Source organism: Phocoena sinus, chromosome 8, assembly GCF_008692025.1.
Source record: "Phocoena sinus isolate mPhoSin1 chromosome 8, mPhoSin1.pri, whole genome shotgun sequence".
Lineage (NCBI taxonomy): Eukaryota > Metazoa > Chordata > Mammalia > Artiodactyla > Phocoenidae > Phocoena > Phocoena sinus.
The window spans coordinates 24174040-24190436 of record NC_045770.1 but is presented as its reverse complement, the minus strand read 5'-3'; the positions used below and the strand labels follow the sequence as shown (position 1 = coordinate 24190436).

Below are 16397 nucleotides of genomic sequence, written 5' to 3'. Positions count from 1 at the left end.
GCAGCAATAATTAGGTGCTAAGAGGTGTGACGCAGACTGTAAGAGTAAAAGAATTTAGAGAAGACAGGATCTTGTTTATCTACATATTGCTTTTATTAGAAAATAAAATAGATAAATGTGAATTGAACCAGCCAGATTAGTCAGTTCCCAAGGAAGATAAATACATATTTGCTAGGGAAACCAGAAATGAATGACTTATCCTCCCTTCATTCCTTTATGTTTGTCTTTCACCAAAAGAGTATTGCATGGATGATGTAGCTCCATTCAGTAGACAGGAACTTTACTGGGTGGAACTGGAATTGAATGAGTTCTCTCATGCTTAGGCTATGTTTTGAATCTGGCTTGTACTAGCCTTTGGACCAATTCATCATGGCTAGTGTAATGACCTTATTAAGGACATTCATTGAATAGTAGCTAAAATAGAGGAAAACTGTTGTGGCCACTTTTTATCAAAAGCAGCTGTGTATGTTTCATGGGCTCTTCTAGTATGTATAGTTAGATGTATTTGTAGCCCATGAAACCACTGGAGGTGAAAGAATGGTGGCTTTCCTTAGTTTTTCATCTTTCACATAGCTCTCACCAGAATGAAAATCAGGCTTATTAAGAGATGGTGAGACATGTTTAGGATTTTAGTTAAGTGCATGTTTAGGATCAATTGAAAATTGACAGATGATGAGGCTGTCAGAAACACGAATATAGTTTTAGTATACATTAATAGACTTTATTAGGTTCTTTAATAGATTAATTAAATTCATTAATAGATTTTAAATAGGTTCTTCGTTTTGTGGGAGGAAACAGCCCCATTGTTCCCCATACTCGTTAGATCGTGGTTGGGAATATTATGCTTACCAGAGTTTGTAGAGTCATCATTCTAAGAGGGACATAAGTTGACTGGAGTGTGTCTAGGGGAAGGTGACTGGGATGATGATAAGTCTGGATAACATGTTATTTGTACTCTTGTTGAAGGAACTGGTAATGTTTTTCTCTTAAAGACATACAGAGAAGTTGGTCCTTATGTAAAAGAGGGAAAGTATTAATTTGCTTTGGGGGAGAGAAGAAATTAAAGAAAGTTTGATTGAGATTTTGATTGAATTGGTTAGAGATAGATCAGAATATGGAAGAATTTTACAAGAAATACAGTTAACTGAGTGTGAAATGGACATCATTATGAAGTAGAGCTTGTCAAGGATATTGTCAGAAGAGCCATTAGTACTAAATAGGCTGGACCAGATGTCTTCTAATGTTTCCACCTTAACAGCTGAATAGTTTTGTGGGAGTTGGCAGTGCAAATGGATTGTATGTATAAATTATATTTTAATTTAATAATTATTTTTTAAAATTATAGGTGCCTATGCATCAAGAAAGTGGAAGAGTATCTTATACAATGTATATGATCTGCTAGTTAATGAAATAAGTCATATAGGAAGCAGAGGGAAATATTCTTCAGGATCTCGTAATATCGCTGTCAAGGAAAACTTGATTGAATTGATGGCAGATATTTGTCACCAGGTATAGTAGATCTTGTCACATTTTGAAATTTCTCATTCTCCTTTTATTGGCCTGTAAAAAGCGTGTAAAATTACTCGGTACATGTAACTGTTCCTTTCTAAACACCATAAATATTTAGCATTGCCCTTCTAACTTAAGAGGTAACTATCTTGCAAATATAAACTTAGGGAAAACTGATGATGAACGTTTCCATTCTTAAGAAAACTGTCTACAAGCAATAAGATTATCTTAACCCTATGTGTTTTCTTTCTTTGTTTTTTTTCCTGATTTAGAAATCACATGACATAAAATTCATTATTTTAAAGGGTGTAATTCAGTGGTTTTTAGCATTTTCACTCTGTTGTGCAACCATCACCACTAATTCCAGAGCATTTCCATCACTGCCAAAACAAACTTTGTACCTATTAGCAGTCAGCCTCAATTCCCTGCTTCCAGTTCCTAGCAACCAGCCACTAATCTACTTTCTGCCTCTGTGGATTTGCCTGTTTTGGACATTTCATATAAATTGAATCATACGATGTGTGGTCTTTAGTGTCTGGCTTCTTTCACTAAGCATAATGTTTTCAAGGTTCTTCCATGTCGTACCATGAATAAGTATTTCATTCTTTTTTATCGCTGAGTAATATTCAGTTGTAGGGATATATTACATTTTGTTTACCCATTCATCAGCTGATGGCTTAATGTTTCTTTTTTTTTTCCTCCATAGAAGAAATTTTAAAATTTATGCAATTTTTAAAGGTTATACTCCATTTACAGTTATTGCAAAATATTGTCTATATTCCCCGTGTTGTACAATACATCCTTACAATAAACTCCCACTCATAGTTTGTTACCCCCCATCCCCCACTGGTAACCACTGGTTTGTTCTCTGTATCTGTGAGTCTGCATCTTTTTTGTTATATTCACTAATCTGTTGTGTTTTTTAGATTCCACATGTAAGTGATATCATACAGTATTTGTCTTTCTCTGTCCGACTTATTTCACTTAGCATAACGCCCTCCAACTCTATGTGTTGCTGCAAATGGCAGAACTTCTTTCTTTTTTTATGGCTGAGTAGTAGTCTTTTGTGTGTGTGTGTGTATGTGTATATATATACATATGTATATACACTCACCAATCTTTATCCATTCATCTCTTGATGGACACTGAAGTTGCTTCCATATCTTGGCAATTGATGCTGCTGTGAACATTGGGTGCATGTACCTTTTTGAATTAGTGTTTTTGGTTTTTTTGGATATATACCCAGGAGAATTTTACTGGGTCATATGGTAATTTTAATTTTTGAGAAACCTCCATAGTGTTTTCCACATTAGCTGCACCAATTTACAGTCCCCCCAACAGTGTATGAGGGATCCCTTTTCTCCGCATCCTTGCCACTGTTTTTTATTTGTGTTCTTTTTGATGATAATCATGATAACCATTCTGACAGGTGTGAAGTGATATTATGGTTTTGATTTGCATTTTCCTGATGATTAGCATGTTGAGCATTCTTTCATGTGCCTGTTGGTCATCTTCGTTTCCTCTTTGGAAAAAATGTATGTTCAGGTCTTCTGCCCATTTGTTAATAATGTTGTTTGTTTGTTTGTTTTGATGTTGAGCTGTTTATATGTGTGAATATTAACCCCTTATCGGTCATATTATTTGCCAACATTTTCTCCCATTCAGTAGGTTGTCTTTTCATTCACTGGATAGTTTCTTTTGCTGTGCAAAAGCTTGTGAGTTTAATTGGGTCCCATTTGCTTATTTTTGCTTTTATTTCCTTTTCTTTAGGATATGAATCCAAAAAAGTATTGCTATGACTTATGTCAGAGGGTGTTCTGCCTGTGTTTTCATCTAGGAGTTTTACAGTATTCAGTCTTACATTTATGTCTTTAATTCATTTTATTTTTGTATATGGTATAAGAGGACATTCTAATTTCATTCTTTTACATGTAGCTGTCCAGTTTTCCCAGCAACACTTATTGAAGAGACTGTCTTTTCTCCATTGTATATTCTTGCCTCCTTTGTCATAGATCAATTGACCATAAGTGCATGGGTTTATATCTGGGCTCTCTATCCTGTTCCATTGATCTATGTGTCTGTTTTTGTGCCAGTACCACACTGTTTTGATTACTGTAGCTTTGTAGTCTTTATATTCTGAAGTCAGGGAATGTGATTCTTCCAGCTCTGTTCTTCTTTCTCAAGACTGTTTTGGCTATTTGGGGTCCTTTGTGTTTCCATACAAATTTTAAAGTTATTTGTTCTGGTTCTGTGAAAAATGCCATTGGTATTTTGATAGGGATTGCATTGAATCTGTAGATTGCCTTAGGTAATATGGTCATTTTAACAATGTTGATTCTTCCAATCCAAGAACACAGTGTATCTTTCCATCTGTTTGTGTCGTCTTCAGTTTCTTTCATCACAGTCATACAGTTTTCCAAGGACAGGTCTTTTGTCTCCTGTAGGCAAAAGGTTTATTCTAGGTAATTTATTCTTTTTAATGCAAGGTAAATGGGATTGTTTCCTTAATTTCTCTTTCTGGTAGTTCATTAGTGTGTAGAATTGCAACAGATTTCTGTATATTAATTTTGTATCCTGCGACTTTACTTAGTTCATTGATGAGCTCTAGTAGTTTTCTGGTAGCATCTTTAGGGTTTTCTATGTATAGTATCATGTCATCTGCAAACAGTGACAGTTTTCTTTCTTCTTTTCCAATTTGGATTCCTTTTATTTCTTTTTCTTCTCTGATTGCTGTGGCTAGGACTTCCAAAACTGTTGAAGAAAAGTGGCAAGAGTGGACATCCTTGTCTTGTTCCTGATCTTAGAGGAAATACGTTCAGCTTTTCACCATTAAGTATGATGTTAGCTGTGGGTTTGTTATATATGGACTTTATTATGCTGAGGTATATTCCCTCTGTGCTTGCTTTCTGGAAAGTTTTTATTATAAATGGATGTTGAATTTTATCAAAAACTTTTTTGTATCTATTGAGATGATCATTTGGTTTTTATTTTTCAGTTTGTTAATGTGCTATATCATATTGATTGATGTGCAAATATTGAGAAATCCTTGCATGCCTGGGATAAATCCCACATGATCCTACTTTTTTAATATAAATTTATTTTTATTTATTTATTTATTTGTTTATGGCTGTGTTGGGTCTTCGTTGCTGCGTGCAGGCTTTCTCTAGTTACAGAGAACGGGGGCTACTCTGCTTTGCGGTGCGTGGGCTTCTCATTGTGGGCGCTTCTCTTGTTGAAGAGCACAGGTTCTAGGCGCACAGGCTTCAGTAGTTTTCGCTCACAACCTCTAGAGCACAGGCTTGGTAGTTGTGGCACATGGGCTTAGTTGCTCCACAGCATGTGGGATCTTCCCGGACCAGGGCTTGAACCCGTGTCCCCTGCATTGGCAGGCAGATTCTTAACGACTGCGCCACCAGGGAAGTCCCAGGTATGATCCTTTTACTGTATTGTTGGATTCGTTTTGCTAGTATTTTGTTGAGGATGTTTTCATATGTTCATCAGTGATATTGGCCTATAATTTTCTTTCTTTGTGATATCTTTGTCTGGTTTTGATATCAGGGTGATGCTGGCCTCATAGTTCAGAATTGTTCCTTCCTCTGCAGTTTTGTGGAATAGTTTGAGGATAGGTGTTAAGTCTCTAAATGTTTGTAAAGTTTACCTGTGAAGCCATCTGTTGCTGGACTTTTGTTTGTTGGGAGTTTTAAAATTACTGATTCAATTTCATTACTGGTTATTGGTCTGTTCACATTTTCTATTTCTTCCTGGTTCAGTCTTGGGAGATTGTACCTTTCTAAGAATTTGTCTGTTTCTTCTAGGTTGTCCACTTTATTGGCATATAGCTGTTTGTTGTAGTCTCTTCTGATCCTTTGTATTTCTGTGGTGTCAGTTTTAACTTCTTTTTCGTTTCTGATTATATTGATTTGGGCCCTCTCCCTTTTTTTTCTTGATGAGTCTGCCTAAAGGCTTATCAATTTTGTTTATCTTTTCGAAGAACCAGCTTTTAGTTTCATTGATCTTTTCTATTATTTTTTCAGTCTCTATTTCATTTGTCTAAAACCTATGGGACACATCAAAAGCAGTTCTAAGAGGGGACACATCAAAAGCAGTTCTAAGGGACACATCAAAATCAGTTCTAAGAGGGAAGTTTGACCTCAGAAAACAAAAATCTCAAACAACCTAACCTTACATCTAAAGGAGGTAGACAAAGAACAAATGAAACCCAAAGTTAGTAGAAGGAAAGAAATCATAAAGATCAGAGCAGAAGTAAATGAAATAGAGACAATGTTTCTTAAGTAAAACTTTTCCCCGGAGATTTGGTTACCATCCATTTCACATGTGAAATATTTTCTTAACACTAAGTTTATGATTTAATATCTTTGAAAATAGAGGTTTTTGCTTTACTTTTAGATGTTTTGGTGCTTTTAGTAAAGTTTCTCAGGAACTAAAACTAATAACTTACTTGGTAATATCTGCTTTCTAGAGAGCCATTATTGTCTGCAAAATGTTTGTTACCATATTTTCATATTCATATATTTCTGTAGTTTATTACTCTTGCTTTATGACTAACCTGTATCTTCATCTAAGACGGAACATTTTTTCCTAATGAACTATTAGAAACAATAGCAGTATTAAAAAACTAGGTTTTCCTTTTGTTGTTTTACAGGTTTTTAATGAAGATACTAGATCTTTGGAGATTTCTCAGTCTTACACAACCACACAAAGAGAATTTAGTGATTACAATGCACCTTGCAAAAAGAAGAAAATAGAATTAGGTTGGGAAGTAATAAAAGATCATCTTCAGAAGTCACAGAATGATTTTAACATTGTGCCTTGGTAAAATATTGTTTTTTTCTCTTTCAATATCATTTTAGTCTCATTAATTTTTCTCACAAGACCCCGGTAGATTCCTTTACCTCATTGGCCTGGCCAGAATTAGGTCACTCCCAAAGCAGTGATGACAAAGGGGAAGGTGATTACTAGGACATGTGAGATCAACCACTATGGTTTATCTGCTGGAAGCCAGGAATAGGGCACCTTTCCTAAGCATATTGCCATAGCAAGGAAGAAGGAGAATGGCTGCTTGGTAGGCGATCGGTACTGTGTGCCTCATGGAATTAACTGAGTTGTATACCTCAACACAAAGAAATTTTACCATGCTTGGCACCTTCTAATAGAATTAGATTAGGAAGAAATTAAAGTTAGTATTCAGAAATCACAGAATAATTTGGACCTTATGCCATGATAAAGGTTATTTTTTACTATTTGCTCTGTTCTTTAAAATTTGTTTTTGGTTGTGTTGGGTCTTCATTGCTGCGCACAGGGTTTTCTCTAGTTGCAGCGAGTGGGGGCTACCCTTCTTTGTGGTGCATGGGCTTCTCATTGCTGTGGCTTCTCTTGTTGCAGAACATGGGCTCTAGGTGCACGGGCTTCAGTAGTTGTGGCACGTGGGCTCAGTAATTGTCGCTCACGGGCTATAGAGCGCAGGCTCAGTAGTTGTGGCACACGGGCTTAGTTGCTTCGTGGCATGTGGGAATCTTCCCAGACCAGGGCTTGAGCCCGTGTCACCTGCGTTGGCAGGCGGATTCTTAACCACTACGCCACCCGGGAAGTTCCATTTGCTCTGTTCTTTAGTCTCATATAGCATTTGCAGTTATTTAAGTAATTAAATTGTGGAATTCTTTGGAATCACAAGATATTAGGTCTGTTAGGAATCTGTAGAATTCATGCAGCTCAGCCTTTTTGCTTTACCAAAAAGACAACTGCAACTGAGAAAGGTTAAGCAGCTTGCGTAAGGACAGTTAGAAATTTGTAGATTACAGTCATACTTTTGTTAACAGTGCTCTTTGATTTTTCCCCCATTGATGTAATGTCTAAATATAATTGAGTTGTGGAAGGAAATCGTATTGATTTAGATACCTATTGCTAAATTTTCTATAGTTGATGTTGCCAATTTCATATTCTTTAATTTGTCCACTTAGTGAAGTTATTTATTGAACACCTACTATGTGCCAAGCATAAGGGATAGAGGGTGAACAAGATATAGTTCCTATTCTTGAGTAGCACTCATTTTAGAGAACTCGCAGCAAATACTTATTGAATTAACTGAATTAACGTCAAGGGAAAACCGTTTTTGGGTTTTTTTGTTTGTTTTATTGTTCTAAAGGAATATTATTGGTGGCCAAAGAGCAGGGATGTGTACGATAAGTAAGAAGTAGAACGTTGGTAATTTAGTTATTTAAAGTTACTGTGTAAGCAAAATATGATAGCTTACCCAGCTAGCCTAAATGTTTTCAATCTTCTTGCCACTTTAGGAAGTAGGGCCTAATAAATATTAAGAGCCAGTTTATTATGAGAGTAGTCTGGAAAATGATGATGATAATATTCTAATTAGGTTATTATAAGAGTACTATGTCTATATATTTTCTTTTAGCCTCTTAATGGATTTGAATAATTTTCAAATTATTTATACTTTTTTTAGGTTACAGATTGCAACTCAATTAATATCAAAATATCCTTCAAGTTTACCTAACTGTGAGTTGTCACCATTACTAATGATACTACACCAGCTTCTACCTCAACAACGACATGGGGAACGCACACCATATGTGTTACGATGCCTTATGGAACTTGCATTGTGTCAAGGCAAGAAATCAAACCTAGAAAGCTCTCAAAAGTCAGATTTATTGAAACTCTGGATTAAAATTTGGTCTATTACTTTTCGTGGTATAAGTTCTGAACAAATACAAGCTGAAAACTTTGGCTTACTTGGAGCCATAATTCAAGGCAGTTTAGTTGAAGTTGACAGAGAATTCTGGAAGTTATTTACTGGGTCAGCCTGCAGACCTTCATGGTAAGTTGACTATGGATTGTATTCTATTTTGCAACATATATATATATATATATATATATATATATACATATATATATATACATATAATTTTTTTTTTCCCCCTGAGTTTTGTAATTTCTAACTTCAGTTAAACATATGTTAAATTCTGTTTCAGATGCTTTTGTTGTTTGTCCAGGAAGTCTTAATTAATAAATAAGTATAATTTAGTTTCAAATGTGAAGAGATTACTAAGGCCAGTTTTAAAGAATTAAGTGTTTATATTTCTTTTATTTGTAATTGACAATTATTTTTTGCTCAATCTTCATAAATTTTATTTTTTTTTAGTACTGCATACTGTTACAATAAGAGATAGTTCTTAATCAAGAATTTTCTCAAATGTAGTCAGACTTTTTAGAATTTTTTTGTGTTCATTTAGTCCATAGAAGTTTACTAAATGTCTACAGCATGCCAGGCACTGCCCTAAGCATTGGAGGCACAGTGATAAATAAGATAGACAAGGTCTCTGTCCCTGAAAGAGCTTACTTTTTTTTAAATTGAAGTATAGTTGATTTACAATGTTGTGTTAGTTTCTGGGGTACAGCAAAGTGATTCAGTTTTATACATATGTGTGTGTGTGTCTGTGTATATATACACACTGATTACAGTTCCCTGTGCTATACAATAGGACCTTGTTGTTTATCTATTTTACATATAATAGGTTTTTTTTTAACATCTTTATTGGAGTATAATTGCTTTACAATGGTGTGTTAGTCTCTGCTTTATAGCGAAGTGAATCAGCTGTACATATACATATATCCCCATATCTCCTCCCTGTTGCATCTCCCTCCCACCCTCCCTATCCACCCCTCCAGGTGGTCACAAAGCACGGAGCTGATCTCTGTGTGCTATGTGGCTGTTTCCCACTAGCTATCTATTTTACATTGGGTAGTATATATAAGTCCATGCCTCTTTCTCACTTCGTCGCAGCTTACCCTTTCCACTCCCTGTGTCCTCAAGTCCATTCTCTATGTCTGTGTCTTTATTCCTGTCCTGCTCCTAGGTTCTTCATAACCTTTTTTTTTAGATTCCATATGTATATGTTAGCATATGGTATTTGTTTTTCTCTTTCTGACTTACTTCACTCTGTATGACAGACTCTAGGTCCATCCACCTCACTACAAATAACTCAGTTTGTTTCTTTTTATGGCTGAGTAATATTCCATTGTATATAAGTGCCACATCTTCTTTATCTATTCATCTGTCAGTGGACACTTAGGTTGCTTCCATGTCTTGGCTATTGAAAATAGAGCTGCAGTGAACATTGTGGTACATGACTGTTTTTGAGTTACATATAATAGTTTGTATCTGCTAATCCCAAACTCCTAATTTATCCCTCCCCCACCTCCTTTCCCCTTTGATAACCATAAGTTTGTTTTCTATACAAAGAGCTCACTTTTAATATTAATTGTCCTTTGTTTTGCTGTAGTCCTGCAGTATGCTGTTTGACTTTGGCACTGACCATCTGTGTAGTTCCAGAAACAGTAAAAACAGGAATGGAGAAGAATATATATGATGTAAACAGAAATTTTTCTTTAAAGGAATTGATAATGAAATGGCTCTTATTCCATCAGTTAGAGGATGACTTTGAAGACAGTGCAGAGCTGCCTCCAATTCTTCACAGGTAATTTGAGTTCAGTTAGCATGCTGCTGGCTTTTGTTTTGTTTTATAAGGTGCCCTCCATTTCTTGTTTGATATTAGATGGCTTTATTTTACAGTGATCATACAGGATTTCCCAGAATTAGTCCTAGAGATTAAACAGTCCCTTTGTTTTTATAGTGTTCTGTATCTTTGTGCCTGGATCTTTGTCCAAGTTCTTTTACTTTGTTTTCTCTCTCTACCTAGACCGTGAGAATAAGGGGGACGTGCATGAAGAATATGTATATAGTTCTTTGAGCACTTATATGTTCCTTTGTGATCGTCTGTAAATAGGTCCATCTGAACATATATCCAACTCATGTATATCCTGGAATCATAATGAGGGTATCTTCTAGGCGAAATATTTTAATGAGGGGAAGAAATGAGAAAAAGCCAAAATGGGACTTAAGCACTAGGATGGGAGCAGCTTGCCCACTTAACCTATCCACAGTCAGTAAATGGAACTGAGTGATTGGAGGACAGACCTCTGGATCTTAGTGATTTTACTTTAATGCCTTTTTAAAAAAATTTTTTTATTTTTAAAAATTTTTTATTTTTTGGCTGTGTTGGGTCTTTGTTGCTGCGTGTGGGCTTTCTCTAGTTGCAGCGAGCAGGGGCTGCTCTTTGTTGTGGTGCATGGGCTTCTCATTGCAGTGGCTTCTCTTTGTGGAGCACAGGCTCTAGGCATGTGGGCTTCAGTAGTTGTAGTATGCGGGCCGTAGAGTGTGCAGGCTTCAGTAGTTGCAGCGCATGGGCTCTAGGGCACGTGGGCTTCAGTAGTTGTGGCGTGTGGGCTCAGTAGTTGTGGCGTGTGGGCTCAGTAGTTGTGGCTCGTGGGCTCTAGAGCGCAGGCTCAGTAGTTGTGGCACACGAGCTTAGTTGCTCTGCAGCACATGGGATCTTCCCGGACCAGGGTTTGAACCCATGTCCCCCTGCATTGGCAGGCGGATTCTTAACTACTGCACCACCAGGGAAGTCCTACTTTTATTTCATAATTGTTTATGCTCTTTAAAAATTCAGTATGAGTCTGCTTCTAGGAAGTGTTGAAAATGGTAGTAACATGAAATGTATGCTCTTTAAGACCTGTTTTCAGATGTTAAGAAATTCAGTAGAGATGAAAGTAGTTTTAATTTTGGATCCAAATTTTAGAGGTCAATATTTATAGCTAAACCTGGGTATTTAAGTTTAAGAATGCTTTAAATGGCTTTTGGTCTTCTAAGTAAAGATTTTTATTTTACTTTATAGTAATTTTCCTCATCTTGCCCTGGAGAAAATTCTTGTGAGTCTCACTATGAAAAACTGTAAAGCTGCAATGAATTTTTTCCAAAGTGTGCCAGAATGGTATGTTATCTAATAGAGTTCTGTGTTATTTTAAGATACAGCTTTAATTAACAAAGATAATATTTTAGCAGAGTAGTAGCTACATTTTAAAAATTATGAACTGAATTGGTCAATTAAAAAAATCATAACTGTTAGCAAGGGAAAAGTTTCTTTTAATTCAATAATTTTACTTTATATCCTATAGTTTATATTTATGATGGGATATTAAGAACATAAACATCATGTGGAAATGAGTTCTTTAAAGATGTGACCCATTTTTATATGTCAAATAAAATCTGACTGTTCGCTAAAAACTAATGATAATTGAGGATAAGGGAAACAAGAATAAATCTAAAAACCTCATTTTAGTTGATTGACTCAAGAGGCTTATGTTTATCACTGTGACTGAAAATGATTCATTGGCATGAAGATTCCTATTCTTCCTCCAGAGGGCATAAGATGAAAAAAGATCTATATTTTGGAGAAATCAAAGGTGAAAAAAGGGAACTGTTTTCAGATAATGTTATTCTTAGTGTTTATATCTGTTGTTAATTTTTTTTAATACTTTCTGAATTTGCCTTTGAAACTGTAACTTTTATTTTTTTGTTTATTAGTAAAATTTGCTAATGAATAATGAAATTCTATACAAGTAATTATCAAAATCCAAAGAAGACAAGCATTTAAAAGAATAATTCACTAATTGTATAAGCAGTCTTTAAATAATATAGATGCTATTAATGTTTTTATTTGTAATAGATTGCTGCTATATGAAGGTGAAATAATAGGTAATTTGATTTTACAAATTAAGAATCTTATTTCTTTGAAGTGAGCAACACCAAAAAGATACAGAAGAACCTTCATTCTCAGAAGTTGAAGAACTATTTCTTCAGACAACTTTTGACAAGATGGATTTTTTAACCATTGTGAAAGAACGTACTACAGAAAAGCACCAATCCAGTGTAGGCTTTTCTGTCCACCAAAATCTCAAGCAATCACTGGATCGCTATCTTCTGGGATTGTCAGAACAGCTTCTAAATAATTACTCATCTGAGGTGAATTTTCAAAACAAACTAAAGCCTATATTTGATTCTACTTTGGTAGACTGTTAGAAAGCTTAATTTTAAAAGCAAAGTAGTAGCACGTGGCTATATATAGGGAAAATTTAGCATGAAAAAAAGGAAAACTGAAGAAAAACAATTTGACTATTTTCTTTTACCAGGAATTCTCATAGACATTAAAGAAGTAGAATTCTTTGTGTGAGTTGATGAGTAGTAATAAAGGTTTCGAGCATAGTGATTGTTTGATGAAAAAGAACCTCAATACAGAGGAGGGAAATATTACAATAACAGAAAATGATATAATATAAACTGATCTAATAGATTTTGGTTGCACTTGAAGAGGGAGAAGTCATTAATAAATGAACTAGCAGTCACCCATATTTTAGAGGTCCTTTAGTAATGTCTCACATATCATTTCCTTTGTCCTCTTAAAATCACAGATTCTCTTCGTGTGTGCTGTTCTCTTGCCAAAACTCCTGTGTCTTTCTACCCATTTCTATGTGTTCAGATAATCCATATGTCAAAATCCTTGCTAAAGCCTTTCTTAGATAATCTCAGCCGTACATCTTTTAATTTTAATAGTACTTAATATTTCTTTTTTTTTTTTCTTTTTTTTTTTTGTGGTATGCGGGCCTCTCACTGTTGTGGCCTCTCCCGTTGCGGAGCACAGGCTCCGGACGCACAGGTTCAGCGGCCATGGCTCACGGGCCCAACCACTCCGCAGCATGTGGGATCTTCCCAGACCGGGGCATGAACCCGTGTCCCCTGCATCGGCAGGCGGACTCCCAACCACTGCGCCACCAGGGAAGCCCAATATTTCTATTTTTAAATGACACTTAGCATCTTCTTTGTACCATATACACAAATATCTCTTAAACTATGCTAGAAGCTCATTAAAGGGCATATATAATTTTTATTAATCTTTGTATCTTCTGCAGTGCTTAGTTATATGATAAATGATAAAATATTTGTTGACTAAAATAAAACCTACAAGCTACTCAAAGGGGTTGATTCAGTAGTCATAATTAATGATACAAACAGCCAGAGAAGAGACAGTGTGCCTATTTGCTCTATCTTGCCCCTATTACTGACTTACTTCTGGATTATAGTTGTAACCATTTTCATTACCAAGTAATGAGATCTTCCGTGTTTTCCCCTAAAATGACATTTCATACGATATAGGAACAGAAAAATCTGAAAATTTTATTTTTCTGTGTAACCTTTGCACATTCTTACATAATTCTATAAAATTGGTTAAGCAGTATCTACTGGCAAAAATGCCTTGTGTTAGTCTGTGGAATCTAAACAGCTGAATAAATCAAGGTTCTTATCTCTTAGAAGCTCAAAACATCATTTTAATGTCTCTTATTATGAATCTAACTTCTACTCACGTTCTAAGAGTTACAGACATTTGTTTGCCTATCAGTTTTTTTTCTTTCTTTCCTCCTTACCTCACATATTTAAGGGCTTGTGTGTGTAGTACATTAAGCCACTTTAAGAAGAGATATATTACTTGGCCATTAGGACATACTACTTCTGATTTTCCTGAGAACCCTGGTTATCACAACTCTGTAGGGATCCCTCAGATGGTTTTAGAGATGATCAGAATTATGCCACTATTAATTCAATTAACTGAACTTTTGTTTTTTAATATGTACATAAAATTTGCTCTTTCAAAAGATAATAGTACTCGAAACGATTTACAAAATATAAAAATTTTTTATTTTGGTTTTACTTTAAGACTTCAAATTCAGAAATGCTTGTCCGGTGTTCAAGTCTCTTGGTGGGTGTTCTCGGCTGCTATTGTTACGTGGGTGTAATAGCTGAAGAGGAAGCATACAAATCAGAATTATTCCAGAAAGCCAAGGTAGGAAGATTTATGTCAATAATGTTTTGGATTAATTTGACTGAAATATATTCCTGGGAAAACTGGTATATTTGTTTGGAAAACAAATTTTTATGTAGGTTAGCGCTTTCTTTTTCATTTATGCAGTCTGAGAAGAAATGATATTGTATCTCCTTCCTTAAATTTGAAATTATTTTAAGCCAGCTATAAATACAGTAATTGAAATTATATCACATTAAAATTTAATCTCATTAACAAAATTACTGGTGTTTATCTGTACTTTAAAAATTTTTTCCTGGATCAGTTATCCTAAAGAATTTTTAACCAGGAGTGTTAATCTAGTAGGCTCTAACCATGAAACTGACTTTTATCTCTGGGTGCTGTTCTGTCAGTTGTGTGATTTGTAAGGATAACAGGGTATAAGATTTGTTGTTTTTAAAAATTTGTTCATTTTTAATTATATTTTATAACCAAGTATAACTTCTTAAAATGATTACTTTTACTTCTTAAGTAAAACAAAAAAGCAATCAATCAGCTATGATTTTAACTGAAATTTGGATTTTTCCTCCTTTTTTTTAATAGTCTCTAATGCAGTATGCAGGAGAAAGTATCACTTTGTTTAAAAATAAGACAAATGAAGAATCTAGAATTGTTTCACTGAGAAATATGATGCATCTATGTACACGTTGCTTACATAACTGTACCAAGGTAAGATGTTCCTACTTGACAGCATAGCCTACCTAGGAGGATGATAACTGGTTGGTGGTGTTACTATTTTTTGGGTCCATTCATAAGTTGATACACTGATTTTAAATTAAATTGGTAAATTAAGGTAGTATCCAGAGGAAAAAAGCAACAGGTAATATGAGTTTCTCATGAAACTAACTGCACGAAACTAACCTTCTCAGGAAAGTTTCTGAGATTATTTTACCCCTTTAATATACAACTGATTGGTGACTCTTTTATTGCCAGTGTATTTTCATTTATTTAGTAAAAACTTGTTGACTACTAAGTATGTGATGTGCATACCAGTACACGAGGGCTAGTGGGCACTGCAAAGATAAACAGTTCTAGCACATACATTACTCTCTTTTGCCCAGGTAGTCTTACATAGCATTTGGTAGAAAGGGTGCTACTGTGTGTAATCTTTGTTTTGATTTGGAGCAGGCCTGAGAGGTAGCTGAGCCAAACCAGAGTATTGATAATAACTAGAAACACTTTTTAAAGCTAATGTTAAGTACATGGCCATATATCAATATTATCAGCATGTATTTTTAGATTTTTAATGTGTTTTTTTGTGTTTTGGTATAAGTGGGGAAGGAGAGAGTGGATGAATAAACTCTAAGCTATGATTATTGCTTGCTTATGTTTAGGGGCAGTAGCTGGTATTTTACTTTAATGTTATTTATGCTCAATGAAAGATATTTGCTATAGTTATTATTACTTTAAGAAAAGAGGTTTGTATTTTTGAAGCAATTCATATCTTGCTCCTAATAGTAAACTCTTTATCCATGCTTATTCTGATAATTTCCAGTGTAAAATAAAATCTGCATTTCATTCAAGATAGAGAAAATATTATCTGCAAAGAATAATTGTTTGTTTTTATTTCTTTGTTTGCTTGGTGTTTTGTTTGTCTTAATTACAGCACAGTCCAAATAAGATTGCATCTGGCTTCTTCCTGCGATTATTAACATCAAAGCTAATGAATGATATTGCAGATATTTATACAAATTTAGTAAGTATGCTTCCTATTTTACCACCATATTTCATTGATTCTAAGATGCTTTTTATAACTTTGAAATCTCTCTTGAAAAGGGATGCATCTCACAGAATATGGTATGTTATGTTTTTAAAATGTGGAAATTAAATAAAGTTATTTCGTTTGCAGGGGGGAATGTATTTGATTGCTTCTTAATATCAATACCTAGCATAGTGCTTGGCTGTTAATTTCTCAATAAATAATAATAGACCAAGTGATTGGGAACTAATCATCCGGACTCAGTACCTTTTTCTGTATGACATTGTACCAAAATTCAAAATAATTCTCTATTCTTAAAAATAAAAACAAAAACCTTGCCAGACAAGCAACATATTCTTATCGTGATATTTATATTTCTTTTTCCATATAAATGGGCTTAC

At 34.8% G+C, this 16397-nt stretch overlaps 1 protein-coding gene across 1 annotated transcript in view; it reads left to right on the top strand.

Annotated features, from left to right (window-relative positions):
* ATM (ATM serine/threonine kinase) overlaps window positions 1-16397 on the top strand; it is a 140030-nt gene that overhangs the window by 22371 nt on the left and 101262 nt on the right. The window contains 9 exon segments of the mRNA XM_032640231.1: window positions 1346-1509; window positions 6173-6342; window positions 7988-8359; window positions 9825-10019; window positions 11280-11375; window positions 12181-12406; window positions 14154-14279; window positions 14841-14966; window positions 15904-15993. Of these exon segments, the coding sequence (XP_032496122.1) occupies window positions 1346-1509; window positions 6173-6342; window positions 7988-8359; window positions 9825-10019; window positions 11280-11375; window positions 12181-12406; window positions 14154-14279; window positions 14841-14966; window positions 15904-15993 (1565 nt within the window).